Consider the following 19,413-nt stretch of genomic DNA (forward strand, 5'->3'; position numbering starts at 1 on the left):
TATATAAGTTAATGATGGTTGGGTCTCCTTGGTGACTTGTTTATTTTACAAATATGTAGTGACTGTCTTACCCCCCAACAATATTAACCTAAAATTCTTTTGTCTTCATTTTTAAGAGTTATTAAGGATTTTATGGATATCCACATCCTACCTATTGTGTAGATACCCATAAAAACCTTTACCCAACAAGCAGAAAATATGCATTCTTCCCAAGCACAAAAGCATTTCCTAAATAAATAAATAAGACTATAGACAATGTCTCAATAAATGCCAAAGAAGCCATAGTCCCACATTCTCTGACCACAATGCAACGTAATTAGAAGCGAAGAGTTTTAAAAATTATGTACCACAGGATTATAAGAAAACACTAGATACTCACGAATATCGCTAAAACATCTCTTAGACTTTATATCCAACTGGCCCATGAACATCTCTATTCACTGGGCTGAAAAACAGATCAAACTTGTATCAGTTAAGGTTTTGATCAGGGAAGTAGAGTCACTCTGAATGATACAGAATAAGGACTTTATTATAGGGCCGGACCTTGCACAGCTGTGGGGCTGGTGAATAAACCTATTGAAGCTTTTGCAGACAGTGGTTGGTCTGAATCAGGAAGAGAAGCCAGATCTGCAGCGGGGGAGAACCAGGACAAAGGAAGCTCACAAGGATGAACTGAAACCCATGAGAACAAACTAGAAGCTGCCTCAAGAATGTTGGTGACCTGTTGAAAGTGACGGCTACTTTCAGGATGGAGCTACCCACATACCTGACCCAGGATTCAGAGAAACTGCAAAAAGAGATCCTTCTCTCAAGCTCTTCATCTCATCCACCAGCAATGCTTGCTGGACCTACCTGGAGAGAATTTCCATTGCTTTTCACCAATTCCATTGCCACCTCCCTTAGTGCAACCCACAGTGATTTCTCATCTGTATTATTGTCACAGTCTCCTAGCTGGCCTTCCTGGATCCAATTCACCACCCTACAGCCTATCCTCCACACTGTAGCGGGAATAATCTGTATAAAACGTGTTAAATCACAACACTCCCCAGACCAAGCCCTCCAATGGTTTCCCATCAGTGTATAGATCCCTACCTGACATGCCTCTGGCTACTTTGCTTATCTCTGACCTCTCTCTCCCAGCCACACACCCTAGAGCCTTTGCAGTCATGATTTGCTCTGCTTGGAATTCTCTTTCCCTGTGTGTATGCAAGGTTCTCTCCCTCTCTCCATTTAGGTCGCTCTCCATCTTTCACCTTCCCGGAGAGGCTTTTTCTGTTCAACAGATATGAAGTTGAGTCTCCAGACCCTCCCAATCTCATTTTCTTGTTTCATGTTTTTTATACTACTTATCTCTACCTGACATATCTCTATTTGTTTATTGTGCCTCCTCCATAAGAATGTAAATTCCAGAGAAGCAGGGATGTTGTTTTGTTTACCCTTATAACACCAAGGCCTAAAACAGTTCTGGCTAAATACCAATGTCATGAATTAATTTAGTTAATTAATCAAATTTAATTAATCACTGGATATTTCTTGAATAAATGAATGAATTTCATACAGGGTATAAAAAATTAATAAGAGTTTCCGGTTCCTCATGTAAGGAGCTTGTAAGTCATCACTTCGTCCTAACAACCAATAAAAAGCAGAAACAGACTGAAAGCTCAACTCTTCTTGGCTCCATAAGACAGGGGAAGACACAGGGCCAACCGGGGCCCGCAAGACTGGAGAGACAGACGGACACATACAGGGAGTCTTGGCTTATCGGAGCAGAGACCCTCAGAAATTGCCACAGGAGCCAGTGCTGGAGGAGGAAACGCTGAACTGTCATCGAGCAATTGCTGGAAACTCAATGTGAACAAATCTGAGAGTTAAAAACTCCAGGAGGACCCCACAATCATAGGGAGGTCTCCACAATCTTGTGAGACTTATTTCCAGTTCAACCAGCTTCCCACAGCAAATATCAGAGAAAAATACCCTCAAGCTTCTGGCAGGGAGTGGGGAAAAGGAACCATTCCCAAACATGCCAGAGCACTTCGTTCTCCTTAACAAGGCCAGCCTAGAGGGGAAACTAGTTAAACAGACCCTAACCCGCTGGGGTCTTTCCAGAGCCTAACTGACTTCAGAAAAGGGAAATACCAAACTCCAGCTTACTCTAGTCATACTCTCCCACCTAAGGAGGGAGAAAAAAACTGAGCAACACTTGTGAAGTTCACAGTCCAGAGGCACAGGCTCACTGAAGGACTGAGACCTGATCATGGGACTGTAGAATGCTTCCCCTTGCCCCACACCTCACCACCACGTGACTAAAGGCCCATTTACAGCACTTCTTTTTATACCACCTCATGTCTAGTTATCAAGAAAAAAATTACTAGACATACTAGAAGAAAAAAACCCAAAAACGCTATTTGAAGAGACAAAGCAAGCATTAGAACCAGACATGGCAAGGGCGTTGGAATTACCAGACTGGGAAGTTAAAACAACTATGGTTACTATGCTAAGGGTCTAATGGATAAAGTAGACAACAGACAAGAGCAGATGAGCAATGTAAGCAGAGAGACGAAAATCCTAAGACAGAACGAAGAAGAAATGCTAGAGATCAAACACAATGTAACAGAAATGAAGAATGCCTTTTATGGGCTGATTAATAGACTAGACGTGCTGAGGAAAGAATCTCTGAAATTGAGGATATCTCCATAGTAACCCCCTAAACTGAAAAGCAAAGAGAACAAAGACCAGAAAAAGCTAAACAATATCCAGGGTCTGTGGGACAACTAAAAAAGATGTCACGTGTGTAATGGCAACACCAGAAGGAGAAGGGAAAAAGGAATAGAAGACATATTTGAAACAGTGATGACTATAAAGTTTCCCCCAATTTCATATCAGACCAAACCACAGATCCAAGGAGTTCAGAGAACCAAAGCAGGATAAATGCAAATAAATAAATAAATTACACTTAGGCATATCATTTTGAAATTACAGAAAACCAAAGATAAAAGATCCTGGAAGTAGCCAGAAGGAAAAAACACCTTAACTATAGAGGAACAATAATAAGAATTACATCCAATTTCTCCTCAGAAATTAAGAGTAGAGTGAAATGTTTGAAGTAGTGACAGAAAAAAATCCACCAACCTAGAATTCTGTACCCTGCAAATTATCCTTCAAAAGTGAAGGAGAAGGGCTTCTGTGGTGGCACAGTGGTTAAGAATCCGCCTGCCAATGCAGGGCACACGGTTTCGAGCCCTGGTCCGGGAAGATCCCACATGCCACGGAGCAACTAAGCTCGTGTGCCACAACTACTGAGCCTGTGTTCTAGAGTCTGCGAGCCACAACTACTGAGCCCGCATGCTGCAACTACTGAAGCCCGTGTGCCCTAGAGCCCATGCTCCGCAACAGGAGAAGCCACCGCAATGAGAAGGCCATGCACCGCAACAAAGAGTAGCCCCCACTCACCACAACTAGAGAAAGCCTGCACGCAGCAGCGAAGACCCAACACAGCCAAAAATAAGTAAATAAAATAAATTTTTTTTAAAAAGTGAAGGAGGAAAAAAAATTCTCAGACAAACAAAAACTGAGGGAATTTGTTGCCAGTAGACTGTCTTGAACGAAATGTTAAAAGAAAGGCTTTAGGGCTTCCCTGATGGCGCAGTGGTTAAGAATCCACCTGCCAATTCAGGGGACATGGATTCGAGCCCTGGTCCGGGAAGATCCCACATGCCGCGGAGCAACTAAGCCCGTGCGCCACAACTACTGAGCCCATGTGCCACAACTATTGAAGCCACGTGCCTAGAGCCCGTGCTCTGCAACAAGAGAAGCCACTGCAATGAGAAGCCCACGCACCACAAAGAAGAGTAGCCCCCACTCGCCACAACCAGAGAAAGCCCGTGTGCAGCAACGAAGAACAAACACAGCCAAAAATAAATAAATAAATCTAAAAAACAAAAAGGCTTTAGAGGAAAGGAAAATAATATAGGTCAGGAACTCAGAACTGTATAAAGAAAGGACAAGCATTGAAGGACAAATAAGTGAAGGTTAAAGTCAAGTCCACAGAGGAACAGGGCCGCTTCTGGTCCACAGCTGGGACCATGGTTAGCAGGCCTGCCAGTGGTACATGAGCCTGTCTTCTCAAGGTGGCCCTCCTCAGTCCTTGGTTCCACTGAGGTTTCACAACCTCCTTCCTGGATCTCAGGAAATGTGGGCTGGGAACCTCGCACTCCACCATATTGCTAATGTCACCAATACCACACTGTCTTGATTGCTATAGCTTTATAGTTTGTCTTGAAGTTGGGTAGTGTCAGCCCTCTGACTTTGTTCTTTTCCTTCAATATTGCGTTAGCTCTTCTGAGTCTTTTGCATCTCCATGTGAACTTTAGAATCAGCTTGTCAGTATCCACAAGATACTTCATTGGGATTTCGCTTGGGATTGTGTTTCATCTACAGATCAAGATGGTGTTATTTTGAGGCCTCAAGAAAGTACAGGTAAATTTTTAAAAACAGTGCCTAGAAGACATTAGGGAATTTATAAATGTTATTTCTGGCTGAACCACCTTATCTTGCATAGGAAACAGAATTTAGGAATTAAAGCATTCCTATGTCAGGCCAGTAAAGGCCAGTCCAGTACAAAATAATTACTTCTGTGTTTCCAGAGTCTTCGCAGAATATAAAAGGCTGACCTTTACTCTCATTTCCCAAGAGGAGATCACCAGAAATGATTCTGTGAGCGTGCCCATTAATCTTGTTTTCTACTCTGTATCTTCAGACCTCAGAACTGTAAATCATAGAAACTAAACCTAGAGTCCACTATAAGATTGATTTTTCTCCCCTTTTATTTTCTAGAGCTCATGTGGTTATTTCCTCGAGGCATCTTCTTCATGAGTGTTTAAATGAGAAGTTAGGAGACGGGATTCTAGGCTCCTGTGCTGCTGATGCTTCCTTAGATGTGTAGGTTCTTTTGAGGATGCTGTTTTCTCGTGCTCAAAGATTTCCATCAATCTGTTATGTATTTCGCATAATAATAATTCAAAACTCAATTCAAATATTACAGTCGATGAAATACCAATTATATTACATTTTCAACCAATCTGAAGTGGATCCACATTTTCTCTCTTGAGCTGACATGCTCCTTTTAGAGTTTGCACTATAAAACAAAATTGCAGAAAATTTCATTCAATTCATGAAAATATTATGCTTTTCATTAGCTCATCTACATTTATTAAGATATTTAGTTTTCTTAATCGATAAACACCTCAGAAGTCATATAGAAAATTTTAACCTGGGAACGGAGTTGCCCATTTATCAATATTTCAAAGTGTGTTAGCTGATCATTTCATTAGATTCCACAACATTCACCGAACAGCTATTGAATGACATGCTGTAGCTGCTTCACTTGTGTTCTCGCAGATCCATGTGCTTTCAAATCTGAACCCTCACATGTGTGTAAATTTGTATTTAGTTTCACAATAAATCTCCTCAAAGTTATCTTTTATAACTCTGGTAGAACAATTGTCATTCTCTCACATGTCAACCTGATTTAGAAAGGCTAAATGGCAAAGGAAAAGAGAGAAGAGATGACCCTAGTGAATTGCCCCTTCCTAAGCTAAATTATGAAAAATGGTCATTGAAAGGTTAGAGTCCAGTCTTACATTTGACCTAAATGCTAATTTTGGCACCCAAATGAGAAGTACAAATCCATCTTCTTTAACAGCAGAAGTCAAAGGAAATTATGTTGTTTATCTGAAATGCTGATCTCAAACGCATATTCATCCTCAGAGAGCTTAGATCTGTAACTTACACATAATTTCCCAGACAGTGCTCTGGTATTTAAAACATAATCGAAGTTTGGACGTACAACAAGCTTCAATTTGAAGTAGGAGAAAGAGAATGTGATTTAATTCCCCATCAGTAGATGGAAAGTTAGGATCAGCTGGGTAGGTGTGAGTTGTGTTTAAAATAGTGGCATTGACATATATACACTACCAAATGTAAAATAGATAGCTAGTGGGAAGCAGCCGCATAGCACAGGGGGGTGGGATAGGGAGGGTGGGAGGGAGACGCAAGAGAGAGGGGATATGGGGGTGTGTGTATACGTATAGCTGATTCACTTTGTTATACAGCAGCGACTAACACAACCATGTAAAGCAATTGTACTCCAACAAAGATGTTAAAAGTAATAATAATAACCATAGTCCATGCCTGGATGGCAGGACTATGGAATGTTTATTTTAAAAACAAAGCTTAAAATTCTTTTCACTTAGTTTAGTTATAGAAGTAATATATAATCATCTAAAAACATTTGGAAATACAAAATATAAAAGAAAATTACTCAACAATAGTCACATACCTCAAAAAGAATCACTATTAGAGTGCTAATGCCATGTCACCTCTTTTCAGCGCACTTTAAAAGTATACTATACAATAGAAACAATTTCGAATCGTTCTTTTTTTATAGCTATCATTGCAAAACAAGTATAAAGCAGTGTGATTAATCCCTGTGAAACTATTGCATAATGACCTATCAAGTAAATATATCATAATTCATTTAATTATTTCCTACAGAGAGACACTTAGAGTGTTGCATATTCAATTCAACCACATTTATTCATCAATATTTATGGAGTTTTACTTATATACACTGAGATACAGAAATAAATGGTCTCTGTCCTCTCTAACTAGGAAAATAGAGAATTATACACTTAGAACGCAGTTTGATAAAGATAAGTTCAGGTTGATATGGAAGCAGGGAGGCCAGACTCTTACCTGGTAGAATGAGGTTAGATACCCTATAGAAAGTGATATCTGAGTTCTTGGAAAAGTGCAGAAAAACACAGATTAGAACAAAAGAAGGAAAAAAAAGCACTTATGTTTTTATTCTTCCTGTCTTTCCATCCATCATCACTAGTGATGGGCATTGAATTACCTTAAAATGTTTTGCTAATTTGACTTGCAAAAATGGAACCCCATTGGTTAATTATTTTTTAATTTTTTAAACATCTTTATTGGAGTATAATTGCTTTACAATGGTGTGTTAGTTTCTGCTGTATAACAAAGTGAATCAGTTATACATATACATATATCCCCATATCCCCTCCCTCTTGCATCTCCCTCCCACCCTCCCTATCCCACCCCTCTAGGTGGTCACAAAGCACTGAGCTAATCTCCCTGTGCTATGCGGCTGCTTCCCACTAGCTATCTATTTTACATTCGGTAGTATATATAAGTCCATGCCACTCTCTCACTTCGTCCCAGCTTACCCTTCCCCCTCCCCATATCCTCAAGTCCATTCCCTAGTAGGTCTGTGTCTTTATTCCTGTCTTACCCCTAGGTTCTTCATGACCTTTTTTTTTTTTTTCCCTTAGGTTCCATATATATGTGTTAGCGTACGGTATTTGTTTTTCTCTTTCTGACTTACTTCACTCTGTATGACAGACTCTAGGTCCAACCACCTCACTACAAATAGTTCAACTTCATTTCTTTTTATGGCCCCATTGGTTAATTTATAATTTCTTTGACTTCTAGCAAATTTAAACATTTGATATGAGTTTATTATATTTGTCCCTTTAAAAATTACTTTTTATTTTCTTATTGTTCTATACAGTTCCTATTTTATTTATATCTAGCCACGGCTTAATCCCTTCATTCTTCTGCATCCCTTCAGACATCTGCACAATGTTATCTGGGAATATTTTCTATCTGCCTAAAAAACTCCTTTTAGAATTTCCTTTAATGTAGGTCAGCTGATGATCTTAATGTTTGTCATAAAAATGCCTGTATTTTACTTTCAATTTTGAAGAATATTTTTTACTGGGTAGTATATAATCTAGATCGGCAGCTAATTTCTTCTAGTATTTTGAAGCTATCTGAAGGTCTTTAGGCTTCCAATTTGTCTTTGAGAATAAGCTCTTGATCTTACTGTTGCTCTACTGCAGGTAATATATCTGCTTCCTGTGCCTATTTTTTTTGAAGATTTTTCTCTTTGTCTTTAATTCTCAGTAGTCTACTGTGATCTGCCTAGGTATGGTTTTCTTTGCTTGAAATCTGCTGATATCCACAATGTTTCTTGATTCTGTGAGTTGTTGTCTTTCATTAGTTTTGAAAAATCCCTGGCCACTATCCTTTACACTATTGCTTCTTTTTTTTCTCTCCCCTCTCCTTCTGATGCTTCAATTACATGTGTATTAGAACATTTTAACACATACCTTACATGTTTTACAGTAAGTCCACTACACATGAAGTTTCAAGTTGCAAACTTTCAAAGATGCAAACGTGCGTTCACATGTCCAACCACGTAAGTTAGTTCACCTGTTTGGCATACATTGTCATGTGCATGCATCCTCTACAAGTGGTTGTGCTTTTGTGTACTTTACTGTACAGTACTGTATAAACTACAATAGTACAGTATCTTTATTTCAAGCTCAGGATGTCCAGGAGCAAGTGTAAAAGCAACAGTGCTGTAGCTGGTACTGCTGAGATTCACGACTCAGGAAACGGCAAGGGGATTTTCTTTATTTGAGGAGGCGCTGTTAGTTTTTGAGGCACAGGACCCAAACGTAGAACGGTACACGAAGGTTGCAGCAGCCATTCAGAATGCAATCCAGTGCTACCATGTCATCTGTGATGAGAAAAAAAGAGCTACTACCCAGACATCACTGGATTGTTTTTTCAAGAGGATAGATACAATTGAATCCAGCAAGGAACCTGAACCTATGCCATCAACATCAGGCATGAGTGAAATTGCAGCTTGCCCTCCGTCTCCTATTGCTGGCGATCCTGCAGCTCTACCATCTCCCACCTCCTCTCCCTCCTCCAGTCAGTAACTCTTCTCGCCTGTTCACTTGATGTCAGTCCCTGGATGCCAGCTGTTGTGCTGTACTGCTGTACTTTTCAAGGTACTGCACTGTAAGATTAAAATGTTTTCTTTATGTTTAGTTTGTTTTTTATGTATTATTTGTGTGAAAAGCATTACAAACCTATTACAGTATACTACTATGTAGCCGATTGTGTTAGTTGGGTACCTAGGCTAACTTTGTTGGACTTAGGAACAAATTGGACTTACGAACCCGCTCTCGGAACTGAATTCGTTCATATGTAGGAGACTTACTATATTCTCTTTTCTGAACATTATGTCCCCTTAGCTCGTGTTTCATTTTGCATAATTTTTGACCTATTAAGTTCACTAATCAGGTTCACTAATTTTTTCTTAAGTTGTATCAAATCTGTTATTAAACCCATCCCTATTCAGTCATAGTTTTAGTTTGTGGGGTTCCCCCCCCAATTCTACAAAGTCCATTTTATTCTTCTTTGGAGTTCTCAGTTCTATGCTGAAATTCTCTATCTTGTCATTTAATTTCTTGAAGATATTAAACAGAATTATTCAAAAAGCTGTCTTTAAGATTCAGTATCTGGATCTCCTGCTTGCTTATTTCTGTTTTCTGCCTTTTCCTCTCAGTGTTTAAGATAATTCTTTTCGTGTGCCCCTTTTAAAAATTTTAAAAGTCCCAGACATTGGGTATGAAATGCTGTACAGATAATGTGTGGCTCTGGATGGTTGTGTTTTTCTCCAGAGGGGATTTACTATCGAGTTTTGAAGCTGTTCTTCAGTCCTTGGGAGGGCTGGTCTATTTCCTTTTTACCAATGCTCCTAGGATGTAGCACTCTGGGGTGCCAACTGCAAGTCTAGTGTGTTTACCAGCTCTTTCTCCTTAGTAGATCCTAAACTCCAATTTTTCATCTCCCCAGCCTGGTGAGATGCCTAAAGTCCTACTTATTTTCTCATCCTTTCAGTCATTGCTTTGGAATTATCAAATGCCTCATGGGAAAGTGGTGTCATTCTGGGCTGCCCTTCTTTCCAGGATCTTAGTCACCCGAGTTCTTGCTGCTTTTGAAACTCTCTGATGTTTCAAGTAGAGGACTGTTTTAAATTTTTTTCTAATATTTCTCAGTGAGAGTATTGATCACAAGTAGACTAGCTCATCATCGCAAAACTCTAAGCAGAGCAGTGACATGATCTGATTTAGATTTTAAAAAGATCACTCTGGTTCCCTTGAAAATAAACTGTGTGGAATTGGGGAGGAAGAAGGATGGAAGCAGGTAATCCAGTTAGCGAGCTATCACAATAATCCAGACAAGAGATAATGCTAATTGTGGTAATGTGGAAGAGAAGTGATCAGATTCTGGATATATTTTGAAGGTAAAGCCAAGAGGATTTACTTGTAAATTGGATGAAATTGGATGAGAGAAAGAGGAGTCAGTACTGACGCCAAGGTTTTTGCCCTGAACCACCAGAAGGATGGAGCTCCATTTACCGAGGTGGGGAAACTGGGCAGGAGTGCATTTGTGAAGGATGATCAGGACCTGACTTTTGCTCGTTACGTTTGAGATGCTAATTTGGCATCTAAATGGTGATGCCAAGTGTATACTTGAATATATGAGTCCGAAGTTCAGAGAATGGTTGGAAGCTGGAGATAAAAATTTTGTAGTCATGAGCATACGAATATTATTAAAGACACAAGACCGGATGAGAGCACCTCGAAAGTTAAATATAGAGAAGACTGCACACAGTATAATAGTGCCTGTTTCATAGGGCTGGTGTGAGAGCTTAAAAATATTTATCCACCTCTTGCCTCCACGTCCTCCTCTCAACGTGGGAAGGAACCAGCTGCCCCCGGGCAGCTTCCGCGTGCTGTACAGCAGCCCTGATCTGAGTCTCATCGCCCCTCCTGATCCGCCCAAGGGAAGGGATCGTGAAGCTCTGGCTGGCAGCTCCTACGCCTTTCATTAACGGAGGGCTCAGGTTTCCAACTCTCAGATGCTCAACAGGTGCGTAACTGGCTGATGCAGTGGGTCCTCCAGCCAGAAGGGTGGTGCTGTTGGTCGCCTGCAGACTGCTCAGGCCCACCCCGAGGCCGCCCGCCAGGCTGCACCTTCTCCCCCTCGGCTGCAGAGGGCGCGCGTGAGGCACGCGGCGCTCCGGCCCCGCGGAAGCTCAGCGAGGGCCGAGGGGAGGGGCGGGGCCGAGCGTGGGGCGGGACCGGACGGCTGGGAGGCGGGGGCCGGGAGGCAGCCGCCCGCACTCTGTGCGCGGCGCTGGGGAGAGCGGTTGACCTCCTCAGACGTTCTCGAGGCAGCTGGAGGCGGGACCGTGACCCGCTGGCAGCTCGGAGCTAGCCGGGCGGCCGGAGCTAAAGAGCGCCCGAGCGCCATGATTCCTCTGGAGAGGCCGAGCAGCGGCGGCTCTTCCCCGGCCGCCGCCCCCGGCTCGGGTCGAGTCGGCCGGGGTCTGACCACGCCGCGCCGGCTGCCGCCCCCGCCCCGCGGGCTGCTGACGGAGATCCGCACCGCGGTGTGCACCGAGCCCTTCCAGGATGCCTACAGCCTGAGCCCGGGCCGGGCGCTGGGCAGGTGAGGCGGACGAGGGCCGGGCGGGCGGAGAGCAGATAAGTGCGGGAGGCCGGCGGGGGCAGATAGCGCGCCGGAACCGGGCACAGACCTGGGTGCGGGCGGCGATTAGGGCGGCAGGGCCCCCAGGCCACCCTTGCGCGCGCCGCGTCCCCCGAGCCGGCGCGCTCCGCCGGCGTGTGCTGTACCCTGGGTAGCGGCCGTGAGAAAGTCTCCCGCGCGGGTACCCGAGAACCTTGACCGCTTCCTCTGCTCCGGGCCTTTTCGGCCTCTGTGGTCCTTGGCTCGGTAACTTAACGAGACGGCGTGGGAACCACGCTGCGAACCTTTACCCGCGGCGGCGAGTCTGAAGCCAGAGCAGAGGTGTGAAGGCAGCTCCGGTTTTGCCCCTGGAGCTTGTGGGTTCCTGCTTCTCCCTCTGCGGCTGTGACAGGGCAGAGAGCAGAACGCCGAGCGTGACAGCTTCCTGTGCACCAGCGCCGGGCGAATTTCTGTCCGCCGCCTCCTGCTGACTTCGGTTGCGGTTTCTTGGGTTTGTGCTGCTTTCGTTCTGAAATGAGGTCCCTGCGCCTTTTAAGTTCATATCGGTTTCACTTGTAGGCTCCGGGCCCTCGTCTGACTTTCTCTGCTGAAAACCGGCCCTTGCCTTCTCTTCCGCTCCCCACTCTTGCTTTGTAGGGGTCGGGAGGGCTTAGAACTCGGTCTCTTTTTCAAATTGCACAAGGTGAAGGCTGTTTGGATCCTTTACATCTTGTACGTTGAAGAGGGGTCCAAGAGTGTGATAGGGGTTTGGGGACCGACTCCCTTTTTCCTTAAGAATAGTTTGGAGAAGTTGTCAAAAGCACAGGCTTTGGGGCCAGACCCGAGCTCAGTTCCCCACTCTGCTTGCTCTGTGTGCCTTTGGACGGTGACATAGACTCCCCAGCCTCTCGTTTCGCACCCGTAAAATCAGCGTAGTGACAGTGTCTCCGTCAGGGGTGTCGTGAAGATGCGGTGGCTGTAAAGCACAATTCACTGGGCCTGGCACATAGCACATGGTTGCAACAGCGCAGCAGGTTGTAATGGGGAAAGGGCCTGACAGTTATAACAGCCTTCACCTGGGGCTCTTGGAAAAAGAAGTCCTCGTACCAGTGATTACAATGTTGAAAACAAGCTGCCTTACAAATATTAAGGTAACTTTTAGAAATCGTTTTTTTGGCAAGGAAACCTACCTTAAAAGTGTCTCATTTATTCCAAATGTTACAAGGAGAAACATCTTTCTGGGACAAGATTTACTTCACTGTGCTAGGCACTAATTAACTGCATCTGTGCACACTTTATGACAAAGGAAGAGGTAGATAGCTACTGACTCATGTAGGTATTCTAATTGGTCAAAATTCCAGACATTCTGAATTAACCCTGATTTCTCGAAGAAGGAAAACTAGAACTCTCCGTTGTTTGGTTGTCTGGCTTCATTCCACAAAACGAGAACATATTACAAAACTGAAATGTCTTCAGGTGGCAAGCACTGTCTTGTAGACTTTGCAATAAATGATTTAATCTGGAAAAAAATTGATTTGCGCCCTACCAGCTGTGTGACAATTCCTCCGGGAATGTTTCAACTTTCATTTTACCCTCTCTATTATAAAATTAGCTTGCCTATAAAGTGTTTGTTTGAAGGTTGTGACGTCTTGTACATATCTCTTATATAAATTTCTTTACATAAGTAATAATTCCTGAAGCAGCAGAACAATGCAATTAGATAGATACTTGATATAAGAGCCTAAAACTGAAAAAGAAAACGAATGTATTTGTTTCTTTTTGGTTCTCTTTTCATCACGGAGAAGTGTAATGCAGTGTTCAAGAACATGGACTTTGGAGTCAGACAGTGGAGTCTTGGCCCTTTACTTACTAGTTACATGTACTTGAGTAAGTTACCTAACCATTGATAGCCTCATAGAGTTGTTGAGAGAACTAAATAAATTAAAAACATCTGTAGCATAAAGGCTGTACTTAGCTTCCGGGGTGCACTCAAAAAATGCAATTCATTGTGTAGCTCAGTGAATGTAACCAAAAGGCAAAAACAGGAAAATGTGCACGACCTCAAAATACTTTTCGTCTGTTGCAAAAGTAATAAAACCTCATTCCAAAAGACAAGAGAACTGTTCAGAAGTCTCAGGAAGTAAAAGCTCTGTTTTGTGTTAGAAGCTCTCTTTGTTTAAGGTTTATAAGTTTTGCCTGTGTGTTGTAGTTTTGACATAATGAAGTGTGTTTATGTGTATTCCTTTCTGTAGTAATATAGAAAAGTTGCATCTTTTTCCAACTGTTAACTCTGGTTGCATTTCTGATAGAACGAGTCGATCTCATGCTGATACAGAACTTAAAAATTACTCATGTTGTATTTTAACGATGTGGTATGAAAAACAAAGATCTATTCATTTTGTTCTATGGCCTTTCATTTAGTTGAGAATGTTGAAGAGGTGTGAAGAGCTAACTGTTCAAACACAGAAACTGAGTTCTTTTGGGAGTTCCCATTTTATCTTACAGAAATATAAAGCTTTCAGTGAAATGGTTGTTTGGAGAAAACATTTTAAATGGTCGATATTGATTCCATAGTAATGGAAGTATGTAATGTTGATTATTTTAAGAAATGTCACATTTCTTTCATATCTCCAGTAGAGTCCATGGCAACCTAAATATGGGTAAATATATGATGTAAAATTTACTTTTATTGCTGGAAGCTTGACTTATTATTCCTGAGACCTGTGACCTTTCTCTGAGGCAGGACAGGTGCCAGTGGAAACCACAGTAATGACGCAAGGCGCAGGAGCCATGACCTTGAGTTCTGAGAATTTTTTTCAAAGTGTTGACTTCTCGAGTTCTAACCGATAGTGTAGGAACAGAAAAATGTTTCTAGGAATTTTAAATTATACTAATTCCACATCAAATGATTTGCCTAGTCCTCAACTTGAACATTTTTCGACATACTCATACATTTTATCTTAAGAAAAAAGAGATCTTTAAAGCCAAAAGAACATCTTTTGTTTTTTATATTATTACATACTCATAGTTGATGTTTCCTGTGGGGGGAAAAAAGGTATAAATATGAGTTCTCTGCTGGAACGGTCCTTCATAAATGTATAGGGGCCATACAGTTTTACAGGTGCTTTTACTTGCATGATCTCATTTACTTCTCATCACAAGCAGGTTTGGGAAGTCCCATTTTTCAGATGAGAAAATCAAGACACAAGTAGATTGAGTCTGGTGAGAATCACCTGAGCTGGGACTCTGAAATCACTTCCATTTGTACCACAGATGTTTCTCAAAGAACAATCCATAGCCTATCTGTGGCTAAAGCAGTTTCCCATCGTTTTTATGAGAGGACAGGTTAATGAGTTCCAAATTGGAACAAACCCTGCCCAGCTTCGGTGTCATATGCTTCCCTCCCCGGTTCCACCTGGGTCCTTGGACTCTTGAATCAATAGCAATGGATAAGAGGCCAGAGGAGCATTCCAGGCAAGGCTTTACTGGGACTCCGTGCTGCAGCACGAGGGAAGGAAAACAAGAAGCAGGTGCCCTTACTCGTTCCCCAAAGTGGGGTGGGCAGAGCCGGTCCCTTCAGTGGGGTGAGGGTGGGGGTCGGTGGCTGGGTCGGGCTGGAGGGGAGGCTTCGGTGATCTGCGCACCCCCTTGCTGGTGCTGTGTGCAGGGATCGCGTGCAGCCCCCCGCTTTTGCTCGCAGCTTCTCAGAAGTGGCAGTTGGCCTGTGGCCTTTTTGTATCTTATTGTTCATAATTGACCGCACCTGCGCATGCGTGCAGTTCTTAGTCCCTTAGAGTTTCTTTGTCTATGGCTCGAGGAGATGTTTGTCCAGGTGCAAGCACTCAGGTGAAGGGTCCCAGGTCCCAGCCTGTCTCAGCTGGGCCTTATGGTGGACAGGGAGGTCCTATCTCATTATCCTCAGAGCGGTTGGGAGTAACAGGAGCAAGGAAGGATTTTTATCAGAGAATTAGAGGATGTTCGAGCTGAAGGGGATGCACAGGTGGATGTGTTTCAGGAGGTGGGTGTCCTTTACCTAGATTCCTGTCTGTAGGTGATGGCTTCAGGTTTAGTACCTTACAGCTACTTAAGCATATGTCATAAATTGTAAGCTGTAGTTTCTTTAGAAATAAAGACCCTTGTTAAACAATACTATCCATGTAGAAATTGCACCTTGTTTTAGGAGAACTGTTATTTAAGATTTCTTGGCAGTTTAAAATTAGTTTGAAAAATATTTCCAGTTTTGGATAATCCAATATTTTTGGATGGGTAAAAACAGTTGGCTATGTTTGTGATTCAGCAGCAGACGTTACTTAGGAAATATGGCTCCTGCTCTAAGGCAGATGCTTCATTAAGTCAACTTTTAATTTTGAGAAGTTGGGGCTTACAGTGTTAAAAGTAAAATCTTAATTTAAAATACATAAACCTTCCACTATAGTCCAATATAAAATAAAAATTAAATTTAGAAAGTACATAAACTTAAGGATTTGATGAATTTCAGCCTCTTTACATAACTACAATAACAAAATTTTATAACATCTGATTATTGAACCAAGTGCATTAGAAAGTTAAGTAGCCACAGTCATTGATTCACCTGTTCAGGAAGGGAAGAAGGAACCCGATTTATAGAGGGAATTTATGCATCAAGTAGAGAGTTCAAATTAGATCACCTCCAAAACTCCTCTGTTCTGTATGATTATTTTTTTTTTACAAATTATCATAGATCTGAAATTAATGTCCCAAACAATAAAAATAGCTGCTGTGTACTGATTACTGATCATTTGCCGGATGCTACACACTTTGGAGATGTCATTTTGTTTAGTGTTCACTACCCTGCAAGGTTAGTGCCATCAACCTCATTTTACAGGTGAGCAATCTAAGACTCAGAAAGCCTGAGCCAAGTGCCCAAGATTACAGTTACCAGCCGGAATTTAAAACTGAGCCCGGCTTTTAAAGCCTTACCTGTTCTTGTCACTTATGTCGATGTCTGATCTGATGGACTCACTGATTTTTACACTTAGGGTCAGCAGATAGTTTTTTGTTGTTTTCCTTTCAGAGTTAAGGAAGACAGGTCTTTTCTAGGTCTTTCTTGAACGGAACTTCTTTGCACTTAAGGCATAACCCCAGTGCTATTAAGCAAATACTGTACTTGCATATTGAGCACATAAGGCTCTTTGGTAGGCTCTGGAAATTATTCCCAAATCTAACAAATCAGTCACTACTCCCTTTATAGGCGAGCTGACATGCCACATGGGAAAATCTTATGGGGAAAATAACATTTGAGCTGGGCCTGAAAGAACGGGTGGAATTTTACTACTAGTAGTGATGAAAGATACTCCAGACATTGGCAAGAAAACAAATAAGCACAGTGCAGAAAAAGTCAATGAAAAAGAGAAAGGCAAGTAGTCCATTGTGGCTAAAATATTAAACCTTATGAGGTTAAGTCGCCACAGAACGTTTCTTTAACAAAATAGCATGAACAGTGTATGTACTCAGGGTGTTATCTGATGTCATATTTGAGCACCTGCCATGTGCGGGGCTCTACGCATGGAGATGCAAAGATGAATAAGAGGCCAGGTTCCTGGAACTCATCCTCCAGCCAAGGAGACAGTCTTAGGGCAACAAATTCTAATATGTCAGACCAACTTTAATAGAATACAGGGAGAAACAAAGCACTTTACTGTAATCTATTATAGAATCAAACCTGGAACCTCGGAGGTCACTTTTCTTTTGCTTCTTCTATATACCACTCAAATTAGCATCTACAGTTTTTAATCTTTGCCTGAACCTTATATATTTTATTATCTGTTCACCTTTGTGTAGCAACCCAACACTGGAACTTATATTTGGAATCCATCTAGTAAATAAAGTTCTCTTTACAGAGAAAAGCACCTCAAACTTCTCCCATCCAAACCTAACACACTCCCCCTCCCTCTGGCCCGCCCCCCGCAAATCCGTTATCATTCTTCTAATCTTTCTCTCAGTGGGTGGTACCACATCACCCAGTACCCAGGTTAAAAATCTCCAAGTCATCTTCCACTTCCACCTTTCCCTTCTGCCCTCATCTCTGCCTGCAACTCAGCATGTCAGGAAGTGCTCACGGATCTTGACCTTGAATGTCTTGTAAATTCATTCTCTCTTCCCAGCCTCCACTGCTGGTACTTTCGTTCAGACCCCTTACCTTGAATTATTTTCTTGGCTTCCCTAGTTTCTAGTTAACACTTCACTATACACTCTCAGACCTACCTTTTAACACATTTACCTTACTTAAAAAATTCTCATAGGCGCCCATTTTTACCCTGAGAAACAAAGCACAAACTCCTTAGCGTGTCATACCTGCCTACAGATCCCCACTGTGCCTTCCCAAGCTCTACCAGTTGGGCACTGGCGAAGCCCAGTCCTTGTTCTGAGGAAGCTTAGACTGGTGGATCTGACTCAAAATGTTACTTCCTGTTGTTATCATTGTTTATCCTTCCTTTCTTTCCACCCTGGAACGGGTTATCATTGAGTTCTGAAATGTATTCACTTCTGATATTCCCCCCCCCAAAAATGAGTAATGAAAATCTGAGTTCTCAGTTTAGTGTATAATAGTGAACGATAGATGTTTGTGAAATGAGTGAAGAGCTCCGAAAACTGTAACAACGATGTAATCCAGGAAGAATTTCGGGTAAGCCAACAAAAGAAAGTAGATGGTGCCCTTTGAACCTCATCAGTCTCAAGTCTCTGCATGTAACTGTGACCCCTGGTGTCAGAGAAACATTATTTCATGCTTTGGAGAGCCCTCAGTAACTTAGAGTTGAGGTACGATCACAGTTTTTACCATGAGGTTGTGGTAAAGCACGCATACTAGAGCCCCTGCGCGTGTGGAATTTAGGGCCACTGTGACAGTGTTCATTCGTAGTGTGTTCACTAGGACCCCGCACCTTGACGGCTGAGTCTCAGAGTTCTGTGTCCTGCGTGGCTCTGCAGGAAGAACAGTTCCCGGAAACCTCGTTTCATCTTCTGACTCTGAGTAGTTATAAGGGTTCCCCTCCCAGTCATTCAGAGATGAAGCCAGTGCATGTTTCCTCAGACCCTTGTGATCTGCTGCCTTGCTGTCAGTTTCAGTGGTGTGCAGTATCAGAATGGCAGAAGAGTTTTCTTCAGCGTGCAGTAGTGCACGGCTTGGCAACCTACTGCTGACTGCCTGTTTTTGTAAAGCTCGCCAGCTATATAGAATGATTTTTACATTTTTAAATGATTGAAAAAAGTCAAAAGAAAAGTCATATTTAATGACATGGAAACTATGTGAAATTCACATTTTGTTGTTTGTGTTGGTAAAGTGTTTTGTTTTTAACCCAGCCACCCCCATTCATTTACCTGTTGTCTCCAGCTGCTTTTACTCTACAACAGCAGACTTGAACAGTAGTGATCAGACCGTCTGGCCAGCAAAACCAAAAATATTTGCTGTCTGGCCCTTTACAGAAAAGTTTGCCCACTCCCAGTATAGTGTATAATATGGGGAAAAGAAAAGGGTAGACTTGCAGCCATGAGGAATGCTTCCTCGAAAACAAAGGTGGTGTCAAGAGTAGTGATTGGAGTGGGAGGAGAGCCGTGGGACCTACTGTGGTGACCCAAGAAATGGGTGCCTGGCCACAGACATCAGATAAGTTTAGGTCTCTCCCCTGTGTTTGCCTCTGGCCCCTGAATTAAGCAATGGTTCTTCTGTAGCAAGGGTTCCCAGAGTTTACAGGTCAGTGATGTGTGGGATCCTTTTCTCTGTTGAGTGTCTGGTATTTGGAAATATACCTTCAAGCCAGATAGGTAAGAAGTAGTATTTTACTACTACACGGTACTGTTGCCTTGAATGTTAGGTATGGTAGCAGTAGATATCTGTGTGTTTCATGTGGGAGTACTTTGAGGGTAGTTCAACCCAGCCATTTCTAATTTAATAGCAAGACGCTTGTTGCCAATATGTTGGTCAGTTTTTTACAAAATAGGCTTTCTCTTTTTCTCTTCTTTTGA

General features: G+C 42.4%; 1 protein-coding gene across 1 annotated transcript in view; it reads left to right on the forward strand.

Moving 5' to 3' along the window:
* Nucleotides 1–11,092: 11,092 nt before the first annotated feature.
* The window catches only part of STK17A (serine/threonine kinase 17a), a 38,274-nt gene continuing 29,953 nt past the window's right edge, over nucleotides 11,093–19,413 (forward strand). Inside the window, exon 1 of the mRNA XM_060157359.1 lies at nucleotides 11,093–11,394. Within this exon, the coding sequence (XP_060013342.1) occupies nucleotides 11,195–11,394 (200 nt within the window). The 5' untranslated portion in view covers nucleotides 11,093–11,194. The remainder of the gene's footprint in view (nucleotides 11,395–19,413) is intronic.

This window comes from Lagenorhynchus albirostris, chromosome 8 (assembly GCF_949774975.1).
Source record: "Lagenorhynchus albirostris chromosome 8, mLagAlb1.1, whole genome shotgun sequence".
In the NCBI taxonomy this organism is placed as follows: domain Eukaryota; kingdom Metazoa; phylum Chordata; class Mammalia; order Artiodactyla; family Delphinidae; genus Lagenorhynchus; species Lagenorhynchus albirostris.